This window comes from Pterocles gutturalis, unplaced genomic scaffold (assembly GCF_000699245.1).
Source record: "Pterocles gutturalis isolate BGI_N339 unplaced genomic scaffold, ASM69924v1 scaffold9958, whole genome shotgun sequence".
Classification (NCBI taxonomy): domain Eukaryota; kingdom Metazoa; phylum Chordata; class Aves; order Pterocliformes; family Pteroclidae; genus Pterocles; species Pterocles gutturalis.
In genome coordinates this window covers 38,608-63,974 of record NW_010118105.1, presented here as the reverse complement: position 1 = coordinate 63,974, position 25,367 = coordinate 38,608, and the positions used below count along the sequence as shown (strand labels likewise).

The 25,367-nt window shown below is 37.3% G+C and overlaps 1 protein-coding gene across 1 annotated transcript; it reads left to right on the top strand.

Annotated features, from left to right (window-relative positions):
* Window positions 1-1,571: 1,571 nt before the first annotated feature.
* HIATL1 (hippocampus abundant transcript-like 1) lies at window positions 1,572-24,035 on the top strand. Its single transcript, XM_010076072.1, has 11 exons — window positions 1,572-1,661; window positions 3,931-3,993; window positions 6,000-6,127; window positions 7,015-7,129; window positions 8,961-9,179; window positions 10,782-10,895; window positions 11,426-11,497; window positions 13,525-13,637; window positions 14,568-14,665; window positions 16,510-16,667; window positions 23,832-24,035. Exons 1-11 carry the CDS (start codon window positions 1,653-1,655, stop codon window positions 24,033-24,035), a joined length of 1,293 nt encoding a protein of 430 aa, XP_010074374.1. The 5' UTR covers window positions 1,572-1,652.
* Window positions 24,036-25,367: the final 1,332 nt, after the last annotated feature.

The window sequence follows — 25,367 nt, the reverse complement described above, 5'->3', positions numbered from 1 at the left end:
CATACTATTTCCCAGGAGACAAAGAGCTGTTTTATTCAAATCCTCAAGCTTTGAAGCAAACTGCAATGTAGAAAATAATTTGAATCTTATTAGCTAGAAAAAATGGTGTCTGGGTTACTTCTAGTTTGCTGCTACAGGTTATGATAAACTCTGAATAAAAAGTTAATATTAGAGATCTAGGCACTTAGATGGTCCAGGCAGCAGGGATTGCTTTCAAAATCATTACTGTAGGCAGTTAGCTTAAATGAATCTTGTGTTACAAGTGTTTTCTAAGTCTAGAATTCCAACTAATCTAGGTGAAAAATACTGAACAGGGGACAAATAGCAAGTGTGTCTCTGCTCTACCTTCGTTGCAGGCTGTCTTGATTTTTTTTTTTTTGGGGGGGGGGGGGTGTGGGGGGGGCCCCCTTCTTTGCGGGTTGTTTTTTTTTTTTTTTTTTTGGGGGGGGGGGGGTTCAGTGGGAGGCCCTGAGTTTCATGTTCTCCCTATTCTCCACCTGCTGAAATGACATTATCTGGTTGATACTTGCCGATAGATGATGTATGTCTCTTCAACTGAACTGAATCCTACATTATGAGATTATGAAACGTGCAAGAGAAGTGTCTTTTTATATTTTGGGTAAACTTCAAGTATGTATGGCAGTACCAGATCGTAGTGCTGTACTGCTCCTTCCTAATAATTGCCAATCCTGCTGGCTTTGTATTGTTTAGAAACACTGAAAAACAATCTTCTACAGGACAAGTGTTAGGGAAAAGGGATAAAAAGTAATTTTAGAACCCTAAAACTTCGTAAAACAATTACTATGGCAAGGGGCACATAGAAGTGAAAGAAAGCATCAGTTCTGTTTAAGTTTGCCTTACCCAAGGGTTCTGCTTGGTTCTTCTAAACAAAAAGATTCCAGATCTTGCCTGGGATCCAGTCCTTGGATCACATCATTGTGAGCACTTCCATAGTTTGCTAATTCTTCCTGGGATTACTTGTTGACCACTAGAATAGCTCCTGGGTCTCAAGTGTATGGGCACACACAAGCATGAAAGCAGCTGGTCAGCAGTCAACAGAAAGCAGTTGTACAGATGGCATAAGCTGCCCCTTCTTTTCTCATACTTCGGTGGTTTCAAATACAAAAATAGGTGCTCTTCTGATTATGTACATAGTCACAGTTTTGTTGTAACAGTGACATCTTCATAAAGCTGATCTGTTTCGTTGTCACTTGTGGAGGTAGCGGGAGTGTTACACCATTTGTCACACTGCTGTGGGAAGGTTGTGAATAGCACTCAAGGGGGAGGAAACCTACAGGTGTGCTGGAGGTGAGATCAGTACAGCACAATGTCAGGAATGGGGAAAATAGTTCTCTTGAGTCAGCAAGGCTTTTTTAAGTTCCCTGGAGATCTTTAGACATTTTGTAATAACTTTTCTCCACCCATGTTTGGCTTATTATTGTTCCCAAGGGCGTGGTAGTAGGTCATCCTGAAAGCTAGTTACGCTCAAAATATGTTTGTAAGAAGTCTTTGCACATGTAACAAACTGGATGCATACAATCACTCCATGTGTTTTTCTTTTTTAGCAACAAGGTATTGGTCAACCAAGCGTATACCATGCGGTTGTGGTCATATTTCTAGAATTCTTTGCCTGGGGGCTCTTGACAACTCCAATGCTAACAGTAAGTATCACTGTTCTGTCATCTTGGCAGTAACGACAAAAGTTAATTTGCTGATTCCTAGGGATTGGGGTTTCAGTTTGTTTTACACTCCTGCTTACCTCATTAACTGAATTCCAGGAGTCTTGACATTCAACACTGAACATTAGTAGTATACTACAGCTGAGATCTGGACTGATGAAAGACTAAAAGATTCTGAAAAATAAATTAGCAAAATGCTGTATTACTTTCAGAGTATGTATGCCTTTTAGAGTAACTTCAGTTTAGTCTGTTGATGAAAATGTCTCTGGAAGTTCTGGCTTTTTTTAAGACTTCATAGTTCAATTCATCTTCCAGTCATAACTATTGGATAAGCTATGCATCCTGGAGTCAACTTTGTAAGCTGTTCTTCTGTGGGCTGGCTGTTCTGCCAGTGTTTAACTTGAAGTAAAATGTAAAGGCTTTCATGTGAGAAATGGATTTTATAAGCATTTAATCTGTTCTGGAATTCGGTTATTTTCCAGATGAATAGGTAATTTGAGTGTTTGGTGATAGGATGTGAAGCCTTTCGTCTAAGGACGTGGGTCTTATTCATTGAAATCAGGACTGCCTTAGAGAAATCATTAAAAGTCTGTTAGTCCAATTTTTCTTTAGGTAATATCTCAGAGCACTTTGAATACATGATAAGCAAGGTTTAGTGGGATTGAAAGACCTTGGAGTAAATTATTTTCCCTTCCTGAACCCCCAAATAAAATCTTCTCCATGACTCTTGAAAGGTGTTTGTCTGACCTTCCTAAAGACAATAAGCAGACAAAGGCTATTTTGCTTACTGACTGATAAAAGCTTATTCTTATTAGTCTTATTTATGGACTTGTAAGCCAATATTAGTAAATCACCATAAGCAATATTAATCACTTAATGGCATATTCTGTCTTCAATATAATCTCTTTTTTTAGTATATAAATACTTTGATCAGTAGTACTTGACTAAGGCAGTTCACTCTACCAGTTTGTCAACTTGCATTTCTCTTGTCTATAAAGTAGCAAAAATTGATCTCAAAAGCTTGAACCAGTATCAACAGTGGTTGCCTCCCAGGAAAAAATACAGGAAGATAAGTAGATTTTACTCAGAGCTTCCTGCTTGCCTTTTTTTTGTTTGTTTGTTTGTTTTTGGTTTGTTTTTTTCCTCTTGGACTTGGAAGTCATCTGCTTTCTAGAACTCTAATTTGAAGCCTGACTTTTTTTTCTTCATTCATATCATAAGATCAGTGGTCGAACAGGTGCAATATTGTTTTAAATGTCTAAACAGAAGATGATTCCAGATGGAAAAAGGGGTATGAATAAGCAGAATTATCTGACCAGTAGTTAAGATGGGAACAACCACCTTTATTAAACTTATGGTTTGAGAATCTCAGTTATTTTTGAAAAATGATGCTGATATTTTGCAGTGACACTAAAGTATTGTGTTTCTTTAGGCTAGTGACTTTCTAAATATGCATATAAATAATTATTGTAGTTGTTGGTACTTACCTATAGATAAAAGCAGCAAATGAATTTGAAGTGTGTGTGCATACATGTTTTGGTCATTGCAATAACTTTTTTAATTAACACAGTAGCACGTGTGAGGCCTGTTAACTCTCTTGAATATTTATGGTAAATCTGTTTCGTATAGATTAACATGCCTGTCCTTGAATTAAGATTGCTGGTAAAGCATCTTAAATGAATTAATAGCTGTATTTACAGGATACATGAAACACTCAGAACTGTTGCTAGTATTTATAAGCATCTACTTGTTCATCAGAAGTGTTTCTGACTGTATGACTATGGAATATTTGCAATTTTTTCAGAAGCAGTTTGCACAGTGTCTTTTTGGGCTGTTATGAATATAGCACTGTTGTTTTCTTGTCAGAGCAAGTCAGCTAAATCTCATTTTCACATTTTCAGTAACAATGATTAAGTAAACCTTTTTGAAGAAATTATCTACTTCAAAAATTCTGTGATTTGTACCACATGGAGGTGCTTTTTGCTTACATTAATCCCTTTTCTGAGCAATGTATCCCAAACCAAACTATCTCTGCAGTACAATTCAGTCTGTGCCAGGAGAGGAATTTATGCCAATAAATTGATATTAAAACTTGTCAATATTTTGTCATGAAGACAAATAAGAGTATAATTCTGGGATAAGACTTTTGATAAGTCCCAGTAGAGCTATCCTGTTTTACAAATCAAATTTAAACTTTGAATCAACTTTCTCCTGTCTCTCCTGATTCAAGTAATGCTTTTTTCCCTGTCAGGTCTTACATGAAACATTTTCCCATCATACATTTTTAATGAATGGTCTTATTCAAGGTGTTAAGGTAAGATTTTTTTTTTAAAACCTCTGACACAGATATTCTGTGTGTTCCTTCATTGTGATTTGTCTCTCCTCCATTCTTCATAAGAACACCCAAAGCCCTGAGAATATAATTAATTCTTAAACCATTTTTTCTGTTGTACTGGTTGTGTTCTTAGGCTCAGTTAAAATTTTACTGCTAAATGGTAGCATCTTGAAGCAAGTAGAATATTTCTTAGAAGTTTAAATCAATCTCATTTGAATAGCTACTAGTTGTAGCTGTTGTAATGTTGATAAGGATCCTTCTGAGAATGGAGCTAGGTTTTTAATGTCTGCTTCCTAATGTTAGATGAGTTATATCAAAAGCAGATTAATGCAGCCATGATGATACCTTTGAGATAAAAAATGAAGCATTTAAACACTGTGATGTTGTCCAAGATGTGGTATAAAACCTGCTTTTCAGCAGGGTGGTTTATTTTTTTTTCTGCCCTTTTTTTTTTGAATCAGTTTTTGAGCATTCTGTGACAGTCAAGATATTCAGGGCAGCTTATCACTTACTTATACCACTGCATTCATGCTGTATTGTTGCCACAAAAAAAGTTTGCAGAATTTCTGTAGCATAACTAAAACTTGAAAGTCTCTTCTTTGCTAACTGTCTTACTGAAAGGTTTCAAAGCACTTAGTGTAACTTATGACTAAGTTAATTTACAGGACCCAGAGATTAATTTAGCTTTGTATTCTGTAACAAATCTAAAGCATTTTTGTCTGTAAGAACATGACATCTTTAGGATGGACTTGCTATCTTTATATCTTCCGTGGTCGATTGGCAGAACACCATGCACTAGGGATGTCGGGATGTCTCAAACTGAAAGAGGAAGTTCAAATTAGCTTTGCATTGTTCTCTTAGAAAAACAAAGTTCATATTATTCTTGGTGTTTTCTTTCAACTCTGTTAGTTCACAGTGCAGTGTAACTATGAGTATCACTTAAAATTAGTAAATGGAGTGTTCCCCATATATTTTCTACAGATCGTATCTGTAGAAAAGTGCATTCATATCATGGTCTAAATATATGTATTGCTCTAACAGGTATAGTAAACAGGGGTCCATAGACCAGAGTGAGCTTGGACTTCAGTGTCAAATGTTTTCTTTAAAATGCTGTTTATGAATCATCAAAAGTGTTTTGGGTGACAGCAAGACACATTGGTTCGTATTCTACTGAAATCTGACTCTAAGGAGCAAAAAAATTAATGTCATCTGAATAAGGCGTCTAACTTTCCTAGGATCTGGTGCTCTGGCTTTATAGCTTTTGCTCTCAATTTACTTACTCAAACCATTGGAATCAGAGTTGTTTGTTGGGATGTGGCAGAATAGTGATTTAGTACAGTAGTCTGTACACATATGTTAAAATTGAAGGTGACTGTATTTGAATACCAAAGGTTAGCAAAAGTTAGCAGTAGACTTCCAGTGTATTGAGGTGCTTATAGAACCATGTATTTATTAATGTTTGGATTTATGGCAGAGTTGAATTGATGAGAGAACAGCATACTAATTAGGAGGAAATGCAGCTGTTCTGAGGTTTTGCAGTTAACAAACCTGTAAAAGGCTTTGCTTACTTTAATTCTGTGTAATACAGAACAGATTTGAGGCCTAGATTCTAGGACTTTATGAAATGCTGAAAAATCTAGTATTTGATCCTGAGTCAATTTTTTCCATGACAACTGTACCTGTAAGTCTGACTTTTGCCACTGTAATATAATTATGGTATTTCACTGTCTCAAGTTGACAAGCTTGCTGAAATGGCCCTCATAGTTCTTGCAAGGTACAAATTTCCTGTACCTAAATCTGTACTATAAAGCAATAAGTGTCATGTTTAATTTGTTTCAGAAAACAGTTAGGTTACCTGAAAACTCTCGCTTAGGACAGTCTAAATTAGAGGGGAAGTTGCAATTATAGTCCTTTTTTATATTGTGGTTAAAGTGAAACTTGGAAATGTAAATATAGACATATTAATTGTTTTTCTTCTGTCACAGGGGTTTTTGTCCTTTCTCAGTGCTCCGCTAATAGGTGCTCTATCAGATGCATTGGGAAGAAAATATTTTCTTCTTCTTACAGTTTTCTTCACCTGTGCCCCAATTCCATTAATGAGAATAAGTCCATGGTAAGTGATGCAGACTGCAGTAGTGAGCTTCTCCGTACAGCAGAAATTCAATCAGAGGAGTAGTTTGGGGTTGTGGGAGAGGGACAGTAAGACAAGAGGAAAGTCGCTTTCCTTTCAAGACACAATTGCATTAATCCTGGAGCTTTTGTGTTTTAAGAAGTTTTAAAACTGTGTATCTTAAAAGTAGAAATTACAGAATGTGATTTAGTTACAGTATTCACAAGTGTAATAGTAATTTAAATGCTTTGGTAGCTTTAACTCAATTTTAAGCTCAGCTGTTAATTTTTTCCCCTGAGGACTGACTGACAATGCTGTGATGAACATATTTTTAAAGCTAATTGAACCCTAGAATTTATTGATCACAGAAAAGTATAATTGCTGCAAATGAGATCTTTTAACTCTTTGATTAGATAACTTTGAAATCTTAACTGAGTGGAATTTACTTGATTTCAGTTTCATTTACATTCATTGTGAAACTTAAGAGGATTACAAAAGAACTTTGTGTACACTGAGTGCATTCAGAGTTCAGCTTCTGAAGCATTATTTATGATAGCTTACTCCTTAACTCTTTGAGGAAATGAGTTCTAAGGTAGTTCTTTTTCATAACTTAAACTTGCTTCAGCTTTGGAGGGTGTCAAAAGGTATAGGTGCCATGTCCTGAAGGGGCTGCTTCTTTTTTTAGGCTGGTGCAAACAGTAGAATATGAAAAAAAGTACATTGCTGTTTTCCAATATTTGTGTGAGATTGCAACATCATTCATCTCCAGTAAAGCTCTATGTTAGTTTTTGAGGAACACTTCTCATAGCTTAAATACAAACTTGCTTGATTAGAGAAAAAGGCAAGAGGTCTTAGCTTAAACTTTCTAATTGTTGCTTTTAAATCATTAGGTGGTACTTCGCTTTGATTTCGGTATCTGGAATCTTTTCTGTTACCTTTTCTGTAATATTTGCCTATGTAGCTGATGTAACACAAGAACATGAAAGAGCTACAGCCTATGGACTGGTAAGATACGCTAGACTTGAAAGAAAGGTTCAGATTATGGCCTTCATATTGAACTTGTGTTTTGATGCACAGATTGTTTCCTGATTAATGTAATGAGATTGCTAGAGAAAGGAATGACCCATGCACCAAGGCACTACTTTAGAGTTTTGGAAATCTAATTTAGACTTTTTACTGCTGCACAGACTGCTTTCTTGTGCTTGTAGGAACAGTATAAGAACTTTGTCAACTTTGCCTGCATAGAGGCCATCTGTAATAAAACAGCTTTTGAGTTTCACAGGCAGAACAATGTCATTAAAGGCAATGCAAGTTATTTAATACTTGACCTGGCAATATCTTTCCACCACTTGTAAATTGCACTTTTAGTTTATGTGATTTCCTTTTAATATAGAATGGCTTTTTCTATAGTCAAAACAGGCAGGAATGGTGAAAATGCTTAGTGTGGTATTTTTAGTAACTTAGTCATCACCTTTCTCAATTAGCAAGAGAAGAGGAAAATAGTTCATTTAGTACAAACTAGCCTTTCCAGTAATAATATAATTTCTGCTTAGTTTGCTTTCCTGAATATCTACATTGGTTTAGGTTTTGGAAGCCCATTGGTAGATGGCCCTTAGCCTTTGAATGTCATTTATCCCTTCATCATCTGTGTCTCTGTTTTCACTATGAAAATATTCATGGACTTGATTTTTGGCTGACTGTGCCGTACTTCGAGCTTTTAAGGTTTCCCTTTATTTTTAGCTTTAGGGACATATGACTCCTCAGATGTTGATTTAACAGTTAAGAAAACAAAGGACTTGGTTCTCTTGAGCCAAACTTGTAGGTATTGTTGGAGCAGAGCACAAAACAAGTTTAAAAGTTCTGGGATTCACACTGTATTTCTCTTTCCTATAAAGAGGGCCATAAGTATATTTGGAGCATATATTTGCTTGCCTTCAAACAGTTTTTTAAGAGAAACAGCTTGATCTAAAATTCTGTTAAGTGTTAGTCAAAAGTGCAGTTGTTTTGATGAGATCTGTGTCTCTTTCTGATGTTTGTTATATGTTTTCCGTAGGATTTTTTTCTAGTTTGCTATGAAGCTAAATTTCTCGCTTGTGTTCTTACTTATTCTAGAAAATAGTTATGCAGAGTGTTTTTATTTTGGGGACTGGAAAAGAGTAGTAATTAAAAAAACAAAACAAACTATTTTAACCTTCTGTTGTGGTTTTCTGACAACTTTTATAGTGAAATTTAACTAAAGCACTTGAGTTTTTTTATCATGTTCCAGTGTATCTGAATATAGTAAGTGATCTGTTAGTAACTCCGTAACACTACAGCATCGTGTGAAGCAATACAGTTGTTGAAGTTGTTGTCATAGCTAATGATTTCCTAGTTTTCTGTGCTATCTGGTGGTAGATATGTATTTAAAATGCAGACTGTTAATGAAGGCATTATATACTACTGTGTGTGTTACCAAGAGTGGTGAGGCTCAGGTTTGCTTAGGCAGGCATTTAAATGTGCTGAATTTTTAAGTGAACTCTCATCAAATTCATAATTGGAAAACAAGAACTGTTTTAGTCTATTTGAAAGTAAGAGTTGTTTTCTTTTGAGCCAAACTTGCTCTTTGACTGCAAATCCTATCTCATATGGTGAGCTGTGGAGGTTGAAGAAACTTTATTCGGACCCATATTTACTGTCATAAGTGATTTTCTTTTTTTTTTTTTTAATTTAAATTTTGAATGATTTTTTTTAAAACCACACTTCTGGGGAGGGGCAGTGCTGTTGAGTGGGTTACTTAATTTTTCTGCAACGACAGAATAACCACTTCAGCAAGTTTCTAAATTGTTGTTGTGCATAGGTATCTGCCACCTTTGCAGCAAGTTTAGTAACTAGTCCTGCCATTGGAGCGTACCTCTCTGCTAGCTACGGAGATAACCTTGTCGTACTAGTGGCCACGTTGGTGGTGGTTGTGGACATCGGCTTCATCCTACTAGCTGTACCAGAATCTCTGCCAGAAAAAATGAGACCTGCTTCGTGGGGAGCTTCTATATCATGGGAACAAGCAGACCCTTTTGCAGTAAGATGTCCTTCAATAAGTAATCAATAAATAATTGATGATTAATTAATACTACTAAATTGCATTTTGTAAGTTTGAGAAATCTTTAATCGTATTGGTAGCTTGACTATTCAGTATACCATAATCTCTGTTCTTTGCTCTTGCACAAAAAGACCTAGCTACGTTTAAAAACCAAAACCAAACCAAACTTTGTGGATTAAATGATTCTTGAATTGGAAACAATCTTTGGTGTGAAATCCGAAGGGAATATGCTCTACTTTTCTAACTCTATGTTATTGTAAGAGAAATGCTGGATTCTTAACACTGCTGCAGACCCCAAAACCTGATCTTGTAGGTCTTTTCCATATTCATTTTATACTCTGTACTTTTGGTTGGCAATATTTCTCTCCACTCTTGAATTCCACTTTTGGTTTTAAGTGATTTCTTTTCAATATAAAATGGATCTGTAAAGCCTCATTTTTCTACAGGCGTATATAGGAAGGGTTAAAACTTACCATGCAGTCTTTCTAGTAGTTTGTTTACTTACACTTACTCAGATAATTTGTGCTTGTGTTACACCTTGATATCTTAAGAGTGATTGTTCTTCATGAGATCCATTCTGCTTTGAGCTGGTTGTGAATGTTGAGAGATGAGTGACCTACTTCAAAGACTGCAGTCAAAGAATTTGTTTTGCACAATTTATTTGTTACTCAAACTAATTCATATTATGAGTGAACAAGTGTAAGAAATGTACAAGGAAAAATACGCTCATAATTTGGGAAGAGAAGTAGTTGTAATGAGGCTGTATTATTTGCTGGCATCTTTCGGAACAGATTTTTATGTGATTTTTGTAAGATGATCGGAGGGCTGGAACACCTCCCCTATGAGGACAGGCTGAGAGAGTTGGGGTTGTTCAGCCTAGAGAAGAGAAGGCTCTGGAGGGACCTTATAGCAGCCTTCCAGTACCTGAAGGGGGCTACAGGAGAGACAGGGAGGGGCTTCTTACAAGTACATGTAGCGACAGGACAAGGGGTAATGGATTTAAACTGGAAGAGGGCAGATTTAGACTAGATATTAGGAAGAAATTCTTTACTGTGAGGGTGGTGAGACACTGGAACAGGTTACCCAGAGAAGCTGTGGATGCCCCATCCCTGGAGGTCTTCAAGGCCAGGCTGGATGAGGCTTTGAGCAACCTGGTCTAGTGGGAGGTATCCCTGCCCATGGCAGGGGGGTTGGAACTAGGTGATCTCTAAGGTGTCTTCAAACCCAAACTATTCTATGATTCTGTGATTACGGAGATCAATTAGAAGACAATGCACTTCTCTAAATATTATATGATGCTGTTTTCAGTGTATACTTGTAATTTGGCACTGAACAATAGCTCCAAAAATCAAACGGAAACTTTGCGGAAGAATCAGATACCACAAACCTTCTGTGACAAGGAGTTGTTTCTAGCTAATGTTTGAACATACCGCTTAACTGTTTCCATGTGTGATTTTATTTGACTCGTATGGAGGGGTATAAATGGATTTTAAAAAAGCAAATTAATCTTCTGCTTTCTTCATGCTTTCACTAGACTTTGTATAAATGTTCTAATGCTTGTTTTGTTTCTTTGTTTTACAGTCTCTGAAGAAGGTTAGAAAAGATTCTCTGGTTCTCCTGATCTGCATTACAGTGTTTCTTTCCTATTTGCCTGAGGCTGGACAGTATTCTAGCTTTTTTCTGTACTTGAGACAGGTAAATGTTAGTGTCTTCACATCTTACTAAGGTCGCTTAGATAATTATTCCCTAAGAACTTCTTCTTGTTGAAGACTTTGTTCAGAAAACTGCTTTCTGGCAAAATACAGCTTTAAAAAATAGAGGCAGGGTACTTTGCTAAGCTAAAAACTGAATAATGCTTGACTTGTGATGCATATATTCTGCCATAGTTTAAGCATGTGTTTGTAGAGTTAAGAAGACCTTTGTTCCAATTCAGTGCAGCAGTTTTGTATTCCTCGAGGTGTGATCTTACCTGTTGAAGAGCTGCTTTTCTGTGGGAGGGGATAGAGACCTTCAATTTCCAGATACATGACTTCTGGCTCATTTTTTTAAAGACAGTTTTTTTCTTGTGTGGATTTCTTGGCAAGCAGTGGAGTTAAGGATTATTCTCGAAAATGGACACTTCCTGTGTGGATTTAGATTATAAGTAGGGACCAATATTTTCTTTGCTAGTGATTGTCCTGGACTGTGTTTGGCATTTGTTTTATGCATTTTCTGCTTCTCTTCAGATTATAGGTTTTGGATCTGCTAGCATTGCGGCATTTATAGCTGTGGTAGGCATTTTGTCTATAATAGCTCAGGTAAGCCTTATTCTTTTTAGTGTTTTATTAAACAATACAAACTGAATGCCAAGGCACACTCTTCTGACTATTAAGCTTGTCTATAAACTTACATGCTCTAAAATGCCAGTGTATCTTGCATTCACTAAAGGTTATATTCATATATAGTCTATGTAAATGTCTTGCTTTAAATCTGCTTTTTTTAGAAATACTGGACCTGGGCATCAGAAAATTAAAATTTGCTAAGCTTGGGTCAGTAGATTTACTACATCTCTGGCTTTAAATGATTAAAACAATGTAGGAAATTGGTTACTTAATGCAAGACATTCTGAAAGGGAAACATTATTTATTTTAAGCAAAAGTCATGCTGCTTGTACCTATTCATGTGGCTCATGCTATCAAACTTGCCTACAAACAATGCAAATATTGACATTATCTGTCCAAGGCTACTTAGGTTACTGAGCATGGAGGCTGAAGAACTGTGAGGCCTTGGTATATTGCTTTCATACCTCCTAATTGGCAACAGTGATCTGTTTTTTGGACAGGTCCTTTATACCTTTTAGAAATCAAACAGGTTTTATGATGTGATCTTTGGTATCTTTATGGGTACAGTTTGTCTTCCTGTTGTGATAACAGGAAGAGGAATGGCTCATACTATGTGCTGTAACCTTGTTGCCGTCTTTAGCAGAGTGGAGGTCTTACTGTTGTGGTGTACACAACACATTCCTCAGTGTTTACCAGTTTTACTAGTGTCAGTTGTGTCCTTCATTATCAATATTATTTTAATCCTTGCTCTGTCATTTGTTCTGATGCTTTTATGTGTGCTCAGATTTGCCAAACATACTTGGTTCAAACCAGTATTGCTAAAAATCTCTAAAATGGCTGCCCTTGTAGTTCATAATTTGCAGTGTTAAAATGAGGGAACTCTGCATTGATTTTTGAATTCTTTGAAGATGGCAGTTTCTTGAAGTAAGCTTTACTTCATAAATACTAATTTGTGTTGGCATGTTATATATCTCCAGAAAGAATTGATCACATGTAGATAGAATTACTGTTTTTTTGCTATTTAGCTTTCAAACTAGTTTTTGTCTAAGAATGAGAAACAAGAAAACTAGTGTAAGATGTACATGAGAGAGGAAGTATGCTCTGCTCTGCAGTCCTTCTTGTTCCTTTTCTCTACATTTTTACTGATGCGTTGCCAAGTTTCTCATGTTGAAGAAAAATGGGTGCTCAGTTAACAGAGTGAAATAGTACATATGGACTTTGCCTTACTAGGAAGGCTTCTTGCCATTGAGTGTATTGCTGTTGTATCTGAATTGGGACCTCCTTCCTCCCCAGCAGTAACACTTCTAACAGAAGAAAAGCAGTGGCCTTCCTTTAGTATTAGTTTCCATGTGCAGATAAAAGGGTCTTGAGTTATGTAAAGAGTCAGCAGAAAATGTGATTAAATATGCCTAGGAATTGGCCTCAGCCAGCTTTCAATGCATGTGGTGAAGTTGAAAACCAGCATGATTTACTTGTTGGTTTTAGTTGTAAATTTGGATAGTAATTCACCTGACTGGGAGAGATTACTATTTTCTGAGTTAAGTCTTTTTTTCTCTAGTATTTGTAGATACTGGTAAATTCAAAGTAAAGGTACTGGTAAATTCAAAGTAAAGGTACTGGTAAATTCACAGCCTATGCTGTCTTAACTTGGTGCCAGCATTTATTGTGTAACTCTCTAGTCTGTAATGAAACAGAATTATAGAGGTGGAAACAAAAGCCTGTTTACAGTAGAACAGGCACTGAGATGTAATGTCTGTGGAGAAGGCAATACACGGCTTCTAGATATCCTGAAGTAGAAACTCTTTAATAGTTAAGAATCTCTGTGCATCAAATGTTGATCTGGCTACTCTGCATTTTGGACTTAATACAGAGGAAGTAAGATGAATAATATGAATTCCCTCAGGAATTGAAAGGTCTTCTGAATTACTTTGTGTAGAAAGAGAAATTACTTTATCAATTTGGCTTTTTAAAATAACTTTTGGATGAACTGATTTCTCTTGCAGACTGTGTTTCTCAGTAATTTGATGAGGTTGATAGGAAACAAAAATACAGTTCTCCTTGGCCTTGGCTTTCAGATCCTTCAGTTGGCTTGGTATGGCTTTGGATCTCAGTCTTGGTAAGCATGCATTTTTATAGGTACATACCTGTTAAGGATCTGAAAATGTTTTCAAATAAATTCTACTATTTAGTTCTGTCATCATGAGTATTTAAATGTTCTGTGAATTAAGCCTTCTCATTTGCATTACACTATGAAAGTTTGGTGTGTATTTTGCACATGTAGGAATGATAAAAATTTCCGGGTATATAGTGTAAGTTGCAGACTATCAGCCATTTTGAAAAAGGAGTCTGCACCATTTTGGTCCACTGAGTTTTATGTCTACAAATGTGGTTAAAGATTTTCTTAAACTCACAGGCTAGTAAGTAGTATGTTCTTTCCAGTAACTCCACTAGACGCATTCTATCAAACAGTTACTGGACCGCTGATTTTTTTTTTTTCTAACTTCATTCTCTTACTGTAACTATATTGTTTCTTGGAAACTATTAGAGCTTCTTTTGTTGGATAGACTGTCTGTAAATAAAGTGAACTAGAACCGTAAGCTTGAACAGTTTTTTCTCTACAAAGGTTGTCCTACTGACAGTGATGAATTATTGTTCTTTATCAGAGCACTTCCCAGTGAGTTATACAAGTTGGAGAACTGCCTCACTGGGACGCCCTGTGAGATTGTTGCCTTCTACAGCCTTTGGAGAGGGAAGCCTGTGCATCGCTCCACTCCCACTCCCTTCTTTTCCTCTGCTGTAATAGCTACTGTAGAATCAATTGTGCTCCTTTTCCAACAAGCTTAGGGTAATTTGTGGGAGGGGAGCAGGAAGAAGGCCCTGACCAGATGATTTCCAGTCTTTAAGTATTTTAATGAGAGTACTTTTGAAAGGGCATTAAGCCTTAAATCAGGGTACCCTTGTGGCCCTTTTTTTTGGGGGGGGGGAATTGGGGGAAGTAATTATAAGGGCAATCTCATTTTTAATTCAAATTATGTGTTTAACACAGGATGATGTGGCCAGCAGGAGCTGTAGCAGCAATGTCAAGCATTACATTCCCAGCAATCAGTGCTCTGGTTTCACGAAATGCAGAGTCAGATCAACAAGGTGAGTATTGATTGAATTTCTGTTTCAGTATTACACTACTTTCTCAGATTACTCTTCTGTCTAGAAAGCAGAATACTTACCTAGGGGTACTTTTCAAATATGTTGATGGGTAATGAGTTTCTTTGGTCGTAGCTGTGGAAGTCTGCCAATCTATGTAGAGAGAAGGAGGTACACATTTATCAGATTTGCGTTGCAAAATGGATAGTTTCTGTCTGACCAGCTACTTCTCTTCTAGCTTCCTGTAAAAGGTACTACAAAAGCACCAAATCAGCTATGGTAACTTTCGTCTTTTTTCCTTCCTCTTTTTTTATTAGAAGTAATATGTTCTAAGCAGATAGTGAAGACTGTCTTTTTAATGGAAACTAAAAACATTTTACTAGATTAAAATAAGCCTATACAGGAAGCCTTGTTCTGCGTGGAAGAGTTGGTGCTATTTGCTATAATACTTCGGATTTTCAAGGAATAGAAAAGGAAGCTCAAGGAAATAGTTGATCTGAGAAGATGGAAAAATTCATTGGTTTTGATGTGAAGGGGAATGAACAACCACAAGTAACTCTTCATTTAAGAGGGAAGGAGTTACTGCAAAGTATGACACTGGTATATAATAACTGAATTTACTTTTTAAAAAATCCTGTACATATAAGTCTCTGTCTCGCTTTAACATTGTATAACCTGAAGTTAGATAAGTGCAGTTAATAAGGGAGGTGCAAAGGAGGTACAGTTCTAGGAGGCAAACTTCTATTGAATTTGAGAAGTGCAAAAGACAGTATTTTACATACATTTATTATTATTATGTATTAATTTTTACTTATTATTTATTTATTATTATTTTATTTATTATTATTTATCATTTCTCTCTCCCCCACTTTTGTTTCTAATACAGGCATTTAAAAGAGTTTAAAAAGACTTGTTTTCTATTTATGTCATTAAATGAGTAGCTTAGTTAAGTCAACAGAAGTCCTTGATCTTTCACTTTACATAGAGGAAACTATTGTTAATAGCTGGGGTGTGCAATACATTCTAGAGTGAAGTTTTGCCACCTAGTGGCGTGAATATTTTAAGCTTACTTGTCAACCTATAAAGAAAAAACTTGGACAACTTTCTTTTTGGCATGTTTTCTTTCCATGCATTTTACAAGCTGCTGCCTTAAGGAAGGAGTTACACAGACTACTAATACTGTAAAAATAACATTCTGTAAATTGTAATCTGTAAGATTGTCACAAACCTTTTTATACTGTTGTCACAATCACTTAATGAAGTTGAGACAGAAATACATCTGTACAATTTTGATTAATCAAACTTTTAAAATAACCTAATATAAAACTGCCATCAAACTAGTACTGTGAATTTACTGCAGCCCTGCTCAATTTACTGCTCTGAATAAGTTACTTAGTACTTAAATAAATCTTGTGTGTTACAGTTTGTGCCTATAACACCCTCTAACACATGGATATATTATTCTAAATTTCACTTGAAAATTACTTGAGCAGGTACCACATTTAACCTCTGCTTTCTTCACTGTAGGCTTTGGATGAGGGTGGAAGAACTCTAATACAGAAAAACAGAATTAAATTCACAGACATAAATTTATTCACAGATATTCAAAACTCATATTGCTTCCAATAGCATGCAAGTACAGTGACAGAACTGTGGTCATGCAGAGGATTGTTTTAATCCAGCAAAGTTGTCTTTAATGTATTTCTTAAGATTGTAGTATGTAGAAATAATTGAGATGTGCTATTTTGGAACAGCTATTAGAATACAGTCAGAGCTGTTGGCTCGTGAATGTTTTATTCCTGATTTTAAAAAGAAAAAATCCTACTCTTATTTTTTTTCTTCATTAGGTGTTGTCCAAGGAATAATAACTGGAATAAGAGGTCTGTGCAATGGCCTGGGACCAGCACTGTATGGCTTTATTTTCTTTCTGTTTCATGTGGAGCTCAATGAGTTGCCACCTGATCAGACTTCTGGAAAAAAAGCAATACAAGATCTTGGTGATGAGGTAAGTTTTTAAAATTTGGTGTGAAGTTTGCAGTTTAGAACTCATAAGGGTAAAATCTGTCAATTTTAGTTGATTTAAAATCTTAATGTCTGATTCTTGGAGCTACTTGATTCTCACTTGTCAGCTTTATTGACATACTAAGATAGCTCATAATTTAAATTTGATTTTAAATGTTTACATTTACAGTAGTGACAGCTTTGGTTTCAGTATTCTAACAGAATGGGTTAACTTTTTTGGATGTAAATCTACTCAAAACACAGCTGTAATCCTGAATTACAGAGAAACATGAAATTTTTACGATAGGAACATCATTTTTGGTAACTCAGTAAATCGTAACAAGTTTATCTTTGAACCTCACAGCAATAGGTTAATTACTCGTGTATACAGTAATTCACTATACAATTGAGATACTTTTTTTTTTTGCAGTGGCAGTAATGATGCTATTCACCACCTTTCCTTACCTGTATGAAACTTGTCGGGGAGTGGAGAAGTCAATACTATACAACATTCTTTAGAAATCCCCTTAGTCTTTTCTTGTATCACTTCCATCTTCGTTTCAGATCTGCATTTTTGTCTGCTTTTTTCTTTCTTATTTGGCTTCTGAAATATCAATTACATCCTTTCCAGAGTTTGAAGAATCTTATGAACCCTTTTTTCTTTTTTAGCTTGATTGCTCTGACCTCTTCAGATACAATTTCATTGCTTTTTCAAAATACTAAGAATGTACTTTTCAGGGACCTGATGATCTCTTAGCTTGTCATTAAGCTGATTAGGAAACACAATAGGTTAGCTGAATATGTAAATAACTGGTGGCTGTTACTGGGGAAACAACTATTTGTCCTTCATTCCCCAGCCTATGCATCTTCCCAGGTATTAACTGTAACCAGTGTTTGAACATACTACTCGCTGCTGTACCTATGGTGAGGTGTTTGCTTGAGCAAACTGAGTAGAGTTTTAGAGTTAGGGAGCAAAGACACTCTTTTTGTTGTACAAAAAGAAAACTAGTAAAATGTGGAAAAACCTTTATAATAATGATTTGAAGTTTTCAAGAGCTTTGTCATGCTTCCATGAATTAAAATTTTGCTCTTGAATTCTGTTTTTTAAAGCATCAAATCACATAAGCTTTAAGCTTTTGTTGGGGGCAGAGAGTGCGTTGGCTTTTTGACCTTGTACACACATTTCTGTTACAAGTAATTTCACTATGTTCTGTTACTTAAAGAATATCTCTATAGTTTTTTTGTTGAAGTAGCCCAGATGCGTTACAGTGGAGCAACTCACTGTTCCAGTAAGTTATAAATGAGTCAAAACTTATGTTGTGGATCTTTCTAAAGCTTATGGTAGAAGAAATTCCTGCACCAAAGGAGGGAATGTATTAGTTTCCTTATAGAATAATTATTTTTCTAAGCTGTAACTGTCAATTAAACCATTGTTTCAGACGTCCTTGTTTTCTTGGAAACCTATTTAATAAATAAGGAGACATAGTTAGCAATACAGCAAAATCAGTAATTATTTGCATAACAAAAATTGCTTTTTATTCTAATTTCAGTGGGACAGCTATTATGTTTAATTATCTAGGTACTCATAAGTTTTCTTAAATGTCTAATTACATCTGTCCCTGTTAATAGTTACCAGGCACCTAACATGTAAAACTATGATTCAGGAAAAAAAAATTACAGTATTTTTCCTCCTAATTCTTATGTTCAAGTCTAATATAACAGTGGGAAGGAACTCCACAGTTTAAATATTGTATAGCTTTAAAAATTGATCTAAGTAAAATGAGTGGAGGTGAAAACCAGGGAACGCACCAAGATTTGACAAGGAAATTAGCAAATGTGTACAAGCCTAGTTTACAACAGTAGTACTAGTACCTTGGATTTGTGAGGCCCAAATGCAAGCTACCGCCTCTTGATCTTCTTAAGTGTTTTAAATTGATATGCTTTACAGATATGTGTAGTTTGAAAAATATTTTCTTGATTTTATTAAGTGCTAATAAATGCTGATGAAGAAGCATTTTAATAGCAAGTTTAAATGGTCAAGTACCTTACTGGAGGTCTGTGGCACTGCAGTTAACTGATAGAATGTGTTTCGGTCTGTAACAAGCATTGTTAATTTTTTTTGGTTTTGACCCTTAAGCTGGTACTCTGTCCTTGCTCGTCAGAGGCAATGAGTCTATAGGGACTGAACTGAGAATGCACTGTTACTACCGTGAGCAAACCCGGTGTGCTGTTGAGGTTACTTAAAAACCAGTTTTCTTTCTTCTTGCTTTCCACTACTCTAATACTGGGTGTTACTGCAAGTAGAGGAAATACATTTTTAAGTTTTTATCAGAAACAGGTTATTTTATAGGTATTGTTAAAGTTATTAATGTGAAAAAGAAATTTATTTGTGTAACTTTTGACACATTTTACTTTGCGAGAAGCTGCCTTGCCCCATTTAAGAAAAAATATTAAGTTTGACTTAAACTAGTGAAAGATTATTATTGTCATAATTTAGTATTATACTTTTTGGATATAAAGTCTTCTGTGTTCACTGGTAGGGTGCTAAATCCAATTGTTAGCTATAAGGGTTCTGTAAACCTTCATAGTCAAACAGTTGTGACAGGAAAGTCTGGATGCAAATTGCAGTTTAACACATAGAGTAAATGGAGGTGAATACATCCTAGTGGTCAGTTCTTGTGTTTTTTTTCAACAGCTCAAACTTAACTTTTTTTTTCTTTTTTTTTTTTTTTTTTTGGGTTGCACTTAGCTATTTATTTCTATTACTCCAGAGGACTTAGCAGAATTTTACTGACTATCACCTTTTTTTTTCCTCATGGAAGTTGGAGAGCTGCAATGTTACCACAGATCACACTTGTGATTCTCTTCTTCAAACAAAAGATCTGATACAGCTATTCAAGAAAGATTGTGTATCTGCTCTACAGAGCATAAATAGTAAATGTTAAGCATATCTGTTTTGATTCCCACTGTAATAACTGTTTCCAAAACTGGAGAGCCTAAAGAGAAGCATGAGGTTGCATCATTATAATTATCCACAGGGAGCCCTTAGAGAAAACAGTGTGGTCATAGTCTGTGTTTGGAGACTAATAACAACACCTGGCAATGCAGTGAGTAATGACTGCTTTTCAAAACTTCTTACTTTCTTCAGGGAAACTGCAATAGTGGAATATTCAGAAGCTGCTGAGACAAATCAGCTATTGTACTGCAAATAAGGATATGAATTTCTGAAGGTCATTACATTCCTCAAGTACTTGTTGGCTTGGCACCTCTTGAAGATTTAAGCAATACTGTTAATATGAAATCTGTTAATATGATTATATACTTTAAATTTAGAGACCATCAGCTGAAACATTAGGCCTCTGATTGTAACAAGACTTTAAGCAAGGGAAATATCTTATTCATATTAGAATAACTTCCCACATTTTACTTGGTAGGAAAAAAGTTACTGCTGTTACTTTCCTCACTCATGTATTAATTTTTAGGGACATTTGTTTATTCAGCTAACTTGTTTCCAAAGTATGTTAGTGTTAAAAGGTGAACGGGTCTTGCTGATCACCCCTTGGCTCTCCAGTCAACAAATTAGCTCATGAATGGGGATCAGGGAGTCTTGATTAGTATGGTACTGTCTTCTGTGCACTGTTGTGGTAGCGATCGGCACCTGTTGTTCTTCAACATTCAGCAACCCCACAACGGAAGGGTCCTCTGAGAGACAAGGCAGACAACTGTTCAATTCCCTCAGTTTCCAAGGCAGCTATACCAAAGGCCCACCGATACCCTCTTGAGCCCTTAAAATACCCTCTCCTGAGGTAGTCAATGCCTAGGTTGCATGGAGCTTCTGGGCCAGTCACAATGGGGTGCTTATGCCACTCCTTCCCAGTTAGGCTTATTTCAGCCTCCATTGCAGTCAGCTCTTGCGATCCCCTGTCACCCCGGAAATACAGGTGGGTTCTGCCCCTTTATATCTTGATGGCATCAAGGTGCACTGCACACCGGTGTCCACTAAAGCCTTATATTCCTGTGGATCCGATGTGCCATGCCATCAAGTCCACACAGTCCAATAAACCCAGTTATCCCCTTCCTCCACCTGGTTGGAGTCAGGGCCCCCCTAATCCTGGCTGTAGTATCCATTACTCACTTGTACGTATGAATCAGAAGCCCCTTCAAGAGGAGTGGAAGTGAGGTCAGCTCTCTTGCTCTGTTTGGCAAACTGTCCACTGAAAACTGGAGCGGCACTTTTCCAGGAGGGATCTCCTGGCACAATTGGTTTTCCTTGCAACTCACGAACCCGTGCCTTTAGGATCCAAGTAGGTTTTTTATCCCATATTCTCATGTCCTCTCTGTGGTCAAGCAGATAAAACCACAGGTCACACCATGGTGTGTGTTCTTTATATCTGCTCCCTTGGGCCGGGGAGTGCCTGCTCCTGGTAACTGAGGCGTGGGCCTCTGGTCTCCGTGTGGAGGCGTGGGTTTGTGCAGATGAGAGGTGGGACCTATCCTCTTTGAACTGCCTGAACTCCTGAGACAGTTTCTCCACAGCTGAGATGCAGGCCCGTAGGGAGGAAGAGAGACTTCCTTTGTGTTGCTGGAGTCAGCCAGCCAAGCCAGCCAATTCATCCACCGTCTGTCCCTCAACCTCTCTCCAGCGCATTATTGCCAATGAGTTGGCATATGATGCTGGTGCACTTTGTAGAAACTTCTGCCACATCGCATTTTTGCACTGGACTTTGGATCGGTGGGTAACTGCTCATTGTCCGAATCATTATAAATTACCTCCAGCACAGCTAATCCCCTCAGGTACTGGATACCCTTCTCCATGGTGGTCCACTTCCCTAGGTGACATGGAATATCTTCCTTCAAGGGGTATCTTTTTCTTACACCAATCAAAAATCACCTCCAGAGGCTGAGGGTTGGTGTTGTTTTACAATTTCCTTGTCAATGCCAGCATCCTTAGACAGGGATCCCAGATATCTGTCTTCCTTACTGTCTAATTCCAGACTACTGGCCCCATTATCCCAGCATTGAAGCAGCCAGGTAACATAGCACTCATCTGGGCAGCAGGTGAAATCCTTTTTTAGCTCTCGCAGCTCCCTCAGGGATAGGGATCGGGTGATTATCTCTGGTTCTGCCTCTTCCTCCTGTTCTCTTGACAAGCCTGGGTCGTCATCATCTCTCACTAAGCCAACTGATTTTTTGGTATATTTCTTCTTTTGTACAGGGGCGATCGACACTGACATGGGTTGGTTCTCTGTTTCAGCTGCAGTGCCTGTCGTACTAGCTGTCAGTGGGGTTGGAGTAGTTGCAGTGGCTGTTGGAGGGGTCGGGGTAGTTGCAGCAGCTATTCTCTTGACAAGCCTGGGTCGTCATCATCTCTCACTAAGCCAACTGATTTTTTGGTATATTTCTTCTTTTGTACAGGGGCGATCGACACTGACATGGGTTGGTTCTCTGTTTCAGCTGCAGTGCCTGTCGTACTAGCTGTCAGTGGGGTTGGAGTAGTTGCAGTGGCTGTTGGAGGGGTCGGGGTAGTTGCAGCAGCTATCAGTCTGTTTTTCCCTTCTTCCCCCTGCGAATGCTGCATAGTATCAAGCAGTATTTGGTAAATACTGGCCAGGGCCAAGCACAGTGCGATAAGCTGTGCCTCTTTGGGATAGTTACAGCATTTGTTTTTCAGGTATTCTCTCACTTTGTCGGGGTTCTGCAATTGTTCAGGTCTGAAATTCCAAATCATGGGAGGTGAGAAATTATCTAGATAGTTGCCCATATTCTCCCAGATGCCATGCCACCCATGGCTCTCCAGCCTTGGGGCAGATCTCTGGATGGCATTCTTACAAAATTTTGGTATAACTCTGAACACAGCCTGACGCACAATCAGGAGACACGGCAGTAAGAGCATGCTGGCTTGAACATCCCTGGGATACTCAAAAACTGTCAAAAACTGCTGTAATCAGACTGAACGGGAGAGGGGAAGTGAAGGAGTGGGAGCGTGTACCCCCCGCCCTGTTTCTCCCTTAAATTGAGTGTTATTACCGACAAACCCCGAGATACCACAGAACCGCATACAAATACCGGCTGAACGCATGGCCAGTGCCGCCATCGTATCTTAAGTCAGCATTATCAAATACAACAAAATCATCACCCTAGTCCTTCTCCCTGAGCTGATAAACAGTGCCACAGGGAAAACATAATGCATGTAAGACTTTACATAACACCACCATGAGAACAAATCAGCCAGCATCGTGATCAGCAAGTTGTTTGACTAATACAAGAAATGAGTATAACAAATTATTAAAGCACGTGCTGGTCAGACTTGTCGTTATCTCAAACCTTCTTGCCCCACATTGGGTGCCAAAAAGATTGTCTTGGGTCAGGGCCACCACCGTGCGGTTGCTCCCTCCCCTCCCCTGCTTGCCTTGCCCCCTCCTGGTAAGATGGGAAAAGGATAAAAAAAAAGGTGGCGTGAGTTCAAGGATAAAAAAAAAGGCGGAACCTCGAGAGTTCAGGTAATGACAGATTTTAATAATGCAACATGAGAAAAAGGAGAATATACTAATAAGACAAGATATAAAATACAATGAAAACACTGATACAATGGAAACGTTCTTACTACCAAGATGCTTCACAAAGACCCCCCACCCCTCTCTCAGCTAGCTTCCCCTTATATCCCAGGCATGACGTCAGCATGGCATCGAATAGCCCTTTGGCTATGCCTACCTCCCAGCTTCTGTGAAAAATTAAACATATCCTAGCTGAACCCAGGATAGTTAGGCATGGAAGCAAGTGGAAAAAATGAAGTTCAAGATCTATCGAGCATTTGTACTTCTGGATGTTGAAACCTTATCCTGTTAATCTTCAGAGGAGTCTTGCTGATTTAACAGGCATGGTGCCTAAAGAAAAAAAAATACAAAGAAGCCTTGGTTAACGTCTGTTTTCATCTGCTAGGCAATCCTGTTGTCAGTTGATAGCTTTGTACATGTTTCTGTTTTTTAGATCCGTGTGTAAATCAGGTTCAGGTGAGGAGTTCTTGGGGAATGTAGATGCAGAAAATTCATGTTGTAATACACATAGAATACACATGCATGTCCCTGTATCTCCTGCCTTAATGATATAGTACTGCAGAAGTCAATGTCTAAAACTTCATTAATTTTTTTATATGCTTGTTTTCCCACAGAGAGCAATTGTTCCTGGTCCACCCTTCCTGGTTGGAGCATGCATTGTTCTTCTGGCTTTTGTAGTTGCCTTATTTATTCCTGAGCACAGCAAAGCCAGCAGTACCAGAAAAAACAGCAACAGCATCAGCGCTACTCTGAGTAACAACCTAGACCAAAGTGGTGAAGAGGACATTGAACCATTACTGCAAGATAGCAGTGTATGAAGGCTAACTTCTGAGGAGACTATGGAACAAATTCATGCACTGAATTGTGGCTTTGGAAGCTTGGTGGGATGTACAGAGTATCTGGCCTCTGAAAGGAAGGCAGTTCTGTACAAGGAAAGGTCACATGCTGTATGATACTTAAGGTATCATACTTGCAAGGAGGGTTTGTTTAGCATGGCAGGTCGCAACTAGGTGTGGTTCTACCCAATATGGGACTGCAAATGCTATGTCAAATCCTGGTATTGGGTAGAAACCCAAATATAGGGATGTAGTGGATTTTTTTTTTTAAGTTTGAATGTTCAGTTCCCAAAATTGTATGCAAAATAATCAGGTTTGAGGCAGAACAGTTTCTGCCATCATTGTTAAAGGTTGTTTTGCATTTCTTATGCCTTTTGTCTACATGTATGCCACATGTAGTCCTCATGATGTGAGAGGGACTGATCTATATAGTTCTGGTATCTGAAATAGTGGTTATAAATAAAAGTAATTAAATTTCGTGAACACACATTCTCAAATATTATTAGTATTGAGAAGTCCAGTAGTTACCAGAAAGTAATGATGAAACTGAAGTGACTTCTGAGGGTGTATGATCACACATGACAGTCATTACCCATGAATGAAAGTCATATTGAAGTATTAAACCCACATTCCAGAACAATCAGTTCTGAGCAGTTAAAATAAATCTGAATGGCACCTCAGTGCACTGGTCACATTAATGTTTTGCTGATAAGAAATAGAATTTTAATTATAAAATGAACAGTGTCAGAAATATGGACACTCCTGACTTCTGAGGCAGGAAAAACTGGGTGCCACAGTAGTCTACATCAGGAAATATGTATATTTATTGCATTTTGTCACTTTATCTGCCACATATAATAATATTTCATATTAATTCTTTTCACCCCTGCCTTAACTGCTACTTAGTGTTCAGTTATTAACCATATTTAGCCTTCATGTCACTGTCTTACCTGCTGAATCTCATGGATACATTCATATCAAATTTCCTTTCTAAAAGATGCTTAAAGGAGTTATGGCTACAAATGTGCTAATTTTAGAGACATTTTATAGAAAATACCCAGATCTATATGTATTTTGCTGCAGTGTAAAGGGACTGTTAGTCCCAACTTTAATGAAATACTCCTATGAATGTTTTATATGTATACAACGTATGTAGATATTTTTAAGGAGTTTTCATTTTTTCCAGATGGGGTGCAGTGTAAATCATGTATTTATAAATGTAATGAGGGTACTGACAGATATACAGTTTTTTAAAAGGGTTGTGTATGGACTGAACAAATTTTTAAAATATATATTTTGAGACTTGTTCCACAT